The 9,493-nt window shown below is 33.6% G+C and overlaps 1 protein-coding gene across 3 annotated transcripts in view; it reads left to right on the forward strand.

Moving 5' to 3' along the window:
- Positions 1 to 8,101, forward strand: part of DNAI4 (dynein axonemal intermediate chain 4) — an 87,885-nt gene extending 79,784 nt beyond the window's left edge. For all 3 annotated transcript variants that reach the window (XM_047725353.1, XM_047725354.1, XM_047725355.1), the window contains 2 exons: positions 225 to 381; positions 6,802 to 8,101. In XM_047725353.1, coding sequence (XP_047581309.1) covers positions 225 to 381; positions 6,802 to 6,846 — 202 coding nt within the window. In that variant the 3' untranslated portion in view covers positions 6,847 to 8,101. The remainder of the gene's footprint in view (positions 1 to 224; positions 382 to 6,801) is intronic.
- Positions 8,102 to 9,493: the final 1,392 nt, after the last annotated feature.

Here is a 9,493-nt window from a genome sequence, read left to right on the forward strand (position 1 = left end):
GAATTTATTTATTTGAAATTAGTTCACTGAAGAAAAGAAAGTTTTGATCGAATAAGGAGTTGAGAAGCCGTTATTTTGACTTTGGAAACTTACTTAAGTAAGATGGTTATTTTGTTTTGTTTTTGTCACATGAAATCCCAGAAAATATCTGACTTTTCTTAATCCGTATACAAAAAGAATGTATTAACAACAACTGAATTTACAAGTAAAGTATTTTATTACAGCTTGGATCCTCTCATTGTGAATGTTGCTAACCCTGGAATCAAGTTCACAACTGTTCTCTTTGCCAAACAAACAGATTGCCTTCTAGTGGGCGACAGTGATGGACAGGTTGCTGTGTATGAACTAAGAAATATGCCCACTACTTTGGATTCTGGCCGGGTAAGACTTAAAAGTCAAAAGTTTATGTTATTTTGTGTAATTTTGTATCATACAAGGAATTTACATTTCTTAACTATCTTAAGTGTAATGCAGTAGGAAGAACGTAAGTCTCGAGAGTTGCTACTACTCAGCATGATATCTACTAGGCTTATTTTCTTTGAGCCTCATGGTTTTTTTTTTTTTCTGTAAAATGAGAACAATATTGCTATAGCATAATAATTATAAATGTGTGGAATAACTTTAAGTTGTGTCTAATATACTGTTGGGTTTTAATAGTTGTTGAATATAGCTGAAGAAGATTACTGCAAATATTCAAAGACTTACAAGAAATGATATTTTTGATATTATCCAATGTTCCCAAAATAGGCATTTGTTTTTTTGTTTCTGTAGTGTTAGCCTATTCCCTTACTCTGATCTTCAAATATGAAAACTTCCTTGTAAAAGTTTGACAATCGGTATTACTAGCTGCCCATTATTTTTAAGGTAGCTTTTCAATTTTTTGTTTTTCTAAAATTTTGTCTTTTGTCTTTTAAAGATTTTTTTATTTATTTGAGAGAGGGAGAGGGGGAGGGTGTGCACTCATGCTTGTGCAAGGCGGGGAGGGGCAGAGGGAGAAGGAGAGAGAACCTTGAGCAGATTCTGTGCTTAGCTTAGAGCCAGACTCAGGGCTTAATCTCTCAACCCTGAGATAAGGACAGGAGCTAAAACCAGGAGGTGGTCGCTCAACCAACTGCATCACCCAGGTAGCCCTTTAATTTTTTATTTTTTTATGTTTAAATTATTATTTTATGGGATAATCTGGAAAATATTACCATGAGTATGATAAACATGTTAAAATATTTTAAATATGCAAAAATCCATAAGAAAAATACACTGAGACTATAATAGAAGAGTGGGTAATGGTCAGAAATAGTTCATTCCCCCAAAATAGCTAGTAAATATATTTTAAAATTAAACCTCATTGATAATTTAAGAAATAAAAATTTATTACATTAAATTAAAATGTGGTAGCTTTCTCATATATGAAATTAACAAAGCTTTTTTTAGAGAAGGAAAAGATTTCTTCCTTTTTATTTAAAAATTTTTTTTGAAGACTTAATTATTTTAGAGAGAGAGCATGAGGGGGGAAGGACACAGAGAGAGAATCTTCAAGCAGACTACCTGCTGAGCATGGAGCCCAAGTAGGGGCTTGATCCCAGTGACCCATGAGATCATGGCTGAGGAGAAACCAAGAGTTGGATGCTCAATTAACTGAGCCACGCAGGCACTACAAGTTTTTTTTTTTTTTTTTTTTTTAATTTATTAGGACTTCTCAGTATTGGCAAACATTTGATAAGATAGGTTTTCTCTTACACAGAGAAATGTTAGAATATTGTGGTATTACTTCTTTGGAAGCAATTTGGCAATCTAAACCAAGACTGTCATGTTCCTGAAGCTCTATTCTATAGAAATATCAATAAAGGTAATCAAAGAAATTAATTATAGCATAATTTATAATAGGATCAGAAAAGAAAAAGATCCAACCAGAGAGAAACGTGGCCAGGAAAGTCAGGTGTATTAATTAGATTTGGGTCACACGTAGACGGTGGAGTTTTACCCCAACCACATGGACTGTAAATGTCAGATAGATGATAGATAGATAGATAATTGCTTGCTTGTCATTTCTCCTTCTAAAATCCAGTTCCACTTATTTCAAGTCTTTGCTCAAATATCAGTCATTTTCTTGGTGATATCTTCCTTGGCTACTTTATTTAAAAGTGTACCTCTACACTTTCTGTTTAGGATTCTGTTTATGCCACATTAAAAGAAACAGATTAAAAGAAGAAATTTCTGGGCGCCTGGGTGGCTCAGTGGGTTAAGCCGCTGCCTTCGGCTCAGGTCATGATCTCAGGGTCCTGGGATCGAGGCCCGCATCGGGCTCTCTGCTCAGCAGGGAGCCTGCTTCCCTCTCTCTCTGCCTGCCTCTCTGTCTACTTGTGATCTCTCTCTGTCAAATAAATAAATAAAATCTTTAAAAAAAAAAAAGAAAAAAAAAAGAATAAATTTCTGAGATTATAAAAGACATAATGTCTAATATGTATAAAGAACTCCTATTAAAGGATAAGAAGAATTCAATATTTTAAATGGACAAATGTATAAAATCCTAATTCATAGGAAAGAAACTGGAAAATTAAACTTAAGCAACATTCATTCTCACTAGTAATGAAGAAATATACAATTGAAATTGTGTAAGATATCAGTACAAACTGATTAGATTTACAAAAAGTGAAATAGTAGCCAATATCAAGTATTAGCAAAGTTGTAGGGAATTAGGAACTTTTATGCAAGGGTCATGGGAATATGAATTAGCATAACCTCTTTGGAGAGCAATTCAGTAAAAGTGAAAATTCCAATACCATATGAGTCAATGATAACATAGAGCATGTCTTGTACATGTGTTATTAGGAGACATGTATAAGGTAGAAATGTGAGGTGTTTTTCCTTTCTTTATTTTTTCCTTCATCTTTAATATTTCCTTTGTATATGGAGATGATTACTCAGTCTCCTTTTGCTTAAAATGTTCACATTCAAGTATTTTATAAAATTTTTAAAAATCTTAGTTCATCTTAAGCTCTTACATTTAGATAATATATTTTATTATTCTGTTTATAAGTCCAGCAAATTTTAATACCTATTTCCAACAAGCTTTTACAATAATTAAGTTCCATTAAATCCTTTAAGTTTAACTTATAAATTTAATATAGATTTTTAAGTACTTCAATTGCTTTATGGGGAAGCAAATCTGATACTTAAGGAATTCTTATTAATTTAATAAATTTTAAATGTTGAATATGATGAATCTTAAATTTTCTTAAATGTTCCAATGCTTTTTACAAAGTAGTAATATTTCAATCTATAATTGTGAGTCTAAATCAATTACCCAATTATACATTTAAATTAATTCTAATTGAACACCACTGTACGGTGACTAACGTAACATAAAAAAAAAGAGAAATTTATTTGTGAGACAATCTAACAATGGCAAATTCTCTTAAAAATAATGAATATTTAAAATGCCAAATATATATTAGTTCCTTAATAAAAATTATTAAAATTATATGTTTGATTTGCTGCATTATTTCTATATATAATTATTATTCTTCTCAGGGTAAAAATAGGTTTTCCCAATAAAGAAACAAATGAAGCATTCCAAGTAGTTTTGGAGATTATTTTCTCTACTGGCTGACATGCATACTGACTGTGGACATTTAAGGAGATTTTCCTAACTACCTTAAAGTTTTAATTTAAATTCCAGTTAGTTAACATACAGTTGATTATTAGTTTCAGGTACAGAATTTAGTAATTCAACATTTCCATACATCTCCCAGTACTCATCACAAGTACACGCTTTAATCCCCATTACCTATTTAACCCATCACTCCCTCCACCTCCCCTCTAGTAACCATTGTTCTCTCTAGTTAAGAGTCTGTTTCTTGGGGGTGCCTGGGTGTCTCAGTAGGTTAAAGCCTCTGTCTTCAGCTCAGGTCATGGTCTCAGGAGGATCTCTGCTCAGCAGGGAGCCTGCTTCCTCCTCTCTCTCTGCCTCCCTCTCTGCCTTCTTGTGATCTCTGTCAAATAAATAAATAAAAAATCTTAAAAAAAAAAAGAGTCTATTTCTTGGATTGCCTCTCTCTCTCTTTTTTCCCCTATGCTCGTTTGCTTTGTTTCTTAAATTTCATATATGAGTGAACTCATATGGTATTTGTCTTTCTCTGACTTATTTCACTTAGCATAATACTCTCTAGCTCCATCTGTATCATTGCAAATGGCAAGATTTCATTCTCTTTTATGCAAACTGGGGCAACTCTGGAAAATAATATGGAGGTTCCTCAAAAAGCTAAAATAGAACTACTCTACGGTATAGCGATTGCACTACTAGATGTTTACCCAAAGAATACAAAAACACTAATTCAAAGGAATACATGAATCCTGATGTTTATAGCAACATTATCTACAATAGTAAAATTATGGAAACAGCCCAAATGTCCATCAAGATGAATGGATAAAGAAGATGTGTTATATATATACACATTAGAGACATCTTTCATTTATTTTTTTATTAACATATAATGTATTATTTGCTTCAGGCGTGCAGGTCTGTGAAATAATAGTCTTACACAATTCATAGCACTCACCATAGCACATACCCTCCCCAATGTCCATAAGCCAGCCACCCTGTCCCTTCCCCACACATATACCCCAGCAACCCTCAGTTTGTTTCCCGAGATTAAGAGTCTCTTATGGTTTGAGACATCTTTTATTTTGAGCACTATGCTCTAGAAGTAGAAGGCTAAGCTGAGTCTGAACATTTTTGACAAATTGTGTGTGTTAACAATTTCAACTAGTGAGCAAAATTTCCTTGTAACAAATATATTCCATGCGTTAATAATAAATACAGTTTTCTAATACAAATATGTTTTTCATGCTTTTGGTCATTATATTTTAAAGGTTCAGGTTTATTTTTCTGGGAGATTCAACAAAATCCTATTAATCAGATTTTGTATTACTTACAGCCAAACACATGCTTACCTGATACAAATTTTCCTGAACTTTTCAGAGAAGAATTATAATCAAATAGTAATTTGAAATCTCAAAGTAATTAATGTCAAATCATTATTTCCTATCAAGATATCTTATCAAGTAACATTATGTCCTTTAATTTCTCCATTCATTTTAACCAAAGGTAAATCAAAGTTTTGGAAGACTAATGTTTTCATTCTATAAGAAAGATGTACACCAAATTTATAATAAAGCCTGCCTCTGCGAAGAGGAGGATGAGGGAAAAACAAGATTAGGGATGGGTACAAAGGGAACTTCAACAGGAATATTGGTTTTACAAAGGCAAAGTACAAGGTAACACAGGAACCAGGTGTGCAGAGCAGGATCCATTGGTGGAAACCCACTGAGGTATATCAAGGACCATGGTATAAATATAGGACCATGGCTCCCTCTTGTCCCTACATTGCCCATTATCCTCTGTGGCCTTGCACTGCAGGAGAAGAACTTTGATCCTTGGGTTGTGGATGTTTTAAGCAAAATGATTTCCGAAACTCTGGCACCTGCCTGAAAGAATATTTCTGTGATATGACATAATGTAACACTCCTGTCCTACCTACTCAGGGTTAGTGGCTAGGGGTAACATCAGCTTGATGCCTGGCACAATCAGAACTACGGGGTCCAAGCCTTGCAATGATAACTTTGTGATAGAGCTAGCTGTCAACAGGATTTACCACCACATTAGCATTATTGTTTGTTGAAGCACTGCCTCCTCTCCTGATGGGATGTGGTTGGTTGCTGGGGGCCTAAGTCTTGTGTTGAACAGAATTACGGTTTAAGTACTTAGCAGAAGCTAATTTCAGTGGGGCATTGCACAAAGCAACTGTTTTTTTTTTTTTTCTGGAGGCAGCCTGTGGAGAATCACTCCTGGATACTATTTCTATTCTTAAGTTTCAGTATATAAATGTTTGCCATTTTTTTCTTTGTCCTTTGGTATTTACATATAGACTGTTCATTCATTCAACAGATATCTACTGAGTATATACTATGTGACCGGGTCTCTTTTAGGTGCTAAGGATACAACAGTGAACAGATTACAGTAATGATCTATGTTAGTCCAAGTGAGAGACTGAACTGGAAAGATGTGGGTTTGAGAAGAAGTTTGGCAACTGATTTTGTGTCAGTCTTCCTTAGTATAGGCTAGAAGATAGGACTGACTTATGTAATACCATCACAGGTATTTATAAATTGGTTGTTAATATTTCTATTATACATTCCAGGAAACTATGATTCCCAGATATCGGTGATTTTCTTAAGATCACCTTCACTGTGTAGTAGAGAAAACTCTGGTCTTTTGTTTCCATTTCCCAACTTTTCATGATATCTTTCTTAAAAACACCTACCATCTTTGGTTTCATCCTCTTGCAGATTATTATTTTACTTCTTTGGTACAAAGATTATTAATATTAAATTAAACATAAAATCCACATTGAAATTCAGATATTCAACTCTCTCTAAATCAAGCACTCTAGGTCAGGAAAGAGCTTAAGATACCATTAATATCACAAACTATTTTATAAATGAGAAAACTGAGGTTTAGATATTAAGGCTAAACAGGAGCCATCAAAATGATCCCTCAACCGAATCCTTATAAAGTTGTTTATCAAACTCCCTTAACAGAGTCTTTGATAGGAAAAAGCAGGTTTATACTAGGAAGTAACTGTTACTCTTTAATTTTGCTTTGGTTTGTTTACTTTTTACAATCTTATTGGGTGCCCTTCATATGTATCGCTAATTTATAAATTTTAAATGGCATTTTAAAGACTCCTTTACCTCTTAATTTATATTTTATTGCATTCTAATTATTTCATTTTTTCTTTTCAGGGAGATATAATAAATACTTTGCTTGGACCCAAGCCAAACCGATAAGGATAATTCATCATTACTAATATTTTCTCTTGTTGCCGTTTAAAGAAAAAGAAACAGTGTTTCATGTCCAATTATCCAATTTGTATGCAGTAAACTGGGATTTTGATGTTAGAAAATGATATTTTATATATAACCTCTATTTCAACTTAACAGAAATTTAATAAACTTTTACTTCAGAGATATGTAATTAGTTTGAGATCTAGACTAATTGTAAGAGTTTTGCTGAGATTTTCTTAATATTTTTAGTCATATTCGAAGTACATATAACTACATATATGTACTTATAAAATATCCAAATCAGTCAGAAAATTATTATTCCATTAGAAACAAAGCTTGGAAATTATTAGAATTACTTATAGCAAAAATCTTTACAAGATGAAGTACCATAGACTTTTAAATCTTCTGCTTTCCAAGATCTATTTTCTGAGTTTATGAATTACACATGTATTAGTGTTATGAGAATATTGAATTCTCACACCGAACTTTAAATCAGAATTTTATCCTAGATTTGAAAGAAATGAAGCTATGAAACTTTGTTAGACTATTTGACAAGCAAAAGACATTTGACATGGCAAATGTCAAATTTGCTTTGTTTAGCCACCAGGCATCACACTCCCAATTCAGGGAGAAAAATTAATCTGGGACACATCAGGGCACCCTCCTCTGCGTGCTCCAAATCTGCTATGGGTTTTAAACCCAAACTTAAGTGGGCCCAGAGAGAAAATGGAAAGTCCTCAATCTATAGTTGGCATCGGGATGTTATCTTATGAAAGATTCTAGAGCTAGCTTGTGGATACAGGAGGAGTGGGAGGCAGCAACTCCCTCAGACAGTTTGCTAACAGCCTATTCCATGCTGTTTGTTAGAACAAGTCCTGCATTTTGTTAGCTGAGGCCATAGGACGGTGTGGCTTGTTTTGTAAAGCATTCCAAGTGGAGAGGAAATGATAAGGCTTGTGAAACTCACTAAACTCTCTGAAAAAAAAAAAAGTATGTATAAAACTAAGAATGGAATCTGTGCAACAATAGAAACTGCCTTTTGTAAGTGTCTGTTACTTCACAGTCTCTATTTCTTTGGAGCCATCCTTTAAACAAAAGCAGAGTGATTCTCAAGTGAACTGAGAGCTCAGGTCAGGTAATAAGAATTACAAATTTTCTGCTGATAGAATTCATTGCGGTTCATCTCTGTCTTTCTGAAAGGTTGGACTTTCCATAACACTCTGTGTAACAAAATAAAAACTTTATTTCTTTGAAAAAATGTTTCTTTTTGTTATTTATTTTTGATCTTCCAAAAATTTTCACATATTCTACCATCACTGGTCATCAAGCCTAAATGAAAAATAAAACTATTTTATTATTCTTAGACCCTGAGCAACTGGCCCTGAAGCACTGACCCTATTCCATTTTACCCTTCTCACCCTTGATCTTATAGACTCTCCCATGCTTTTAGATTAGCACCAATTTTTATTTTAAGATCTTTCACCTTGGCATTACAGAAGGAATTATTTTGCTGGCTTTCTGGGTTGGCTTTGGATTCTCACTAGTAAACTCTATCCCATAAAAGTTTTCTAAAAATTTAGGATTTTTTGGCTGTTTTAGGTTTATAACAAAATCAAAAGGATGGTACAAGAGATTTCCCTTATACTCCTTGCCCCCGCCCAAAATCCATAGTTTACATAATGGTTCACCCTTAACTTTGTATATTCTGTGGGTTTGGACAAATGTGTGATAACATATACCCAAATTATAGTATTATATAGAGCATTTTCACTGCCCTAAAAATCCTCGGTGCTCTATTTTTTCCTTCACTCCCCAATCCAGCAATCACAGATCTTTTACTGTCTCAATGGTCTTACCTTTTCCAGAATGTCATATAATTGGAATCATAGTGTCTATAGCCTTTTCAGATTGACTCTTTTCACTTAGTAATATGAATTTAAGGTTCTTCCATGTCTGTTCACGGCTTTATAGCTCATTCCTTTTTAGTGTTTATTGATATTCCGTTGTCTGGATATATCACAGTTTGTCATTCATCTACTGAAGGACATCTTGGTTGCTTCCAATTTTGGCAATTATGAATAAAGTTGCCATAAACAACTGTGTGCAGGATTTTTTGTGGACATAAGTTTCCAACTCCTGTAGTTAAGCATGATTAGATAAGATTAAGATAAGATTAGATTAGATAAGATTAAGCATGAGAAGCATGATTATTGGATTGTAGAGTATGTTGTTTTGCCAAAAAAAAAAAAAGAAAAAAAAGAAACAAAACAAAACCCATTCAAAATTATCTTCCAAAGTGGCTGAATACCATTTTTCATTCCCTCTCTCAATGTGTGAGAGCTCCTATTTTTCCATATCCTTGCCTGCTTTGGTATTGTCAAAATTCCAAATTTTGGCTATTTTAATAGATGTGTAGTCATATCTCATTGTTGTTTTAATATGTTTAATATGCTTTTCCTCAGTGAAAGAATTTTAAGAATTGAATGAGAGTTCTGCTTAGTGGTTAGCCATCTCATTTTATCCTTCAAACATACATGCACACATGCACACACACACACACACACACACACACACACACACCACTAATGAACTAATTAGGGGTCTCTAGAGAGAGTGGTGACTGGCCTCACTTTAGAGTCTTATTTTGTGC

The sequence above is a fragment of the Lutra lutra genome, chromosome 4 (genome assembly GCF_902655055.1).
Source record: "Lutra lutra chromosome 4, mLutLut1.2, whole genome shotgun sequence".
Lineage (NCBI taxonomy): Eukaryota > Metazoa > Chordata > Mammalia > Carnivora > Mustelidae > Lutra > Lutra lutra.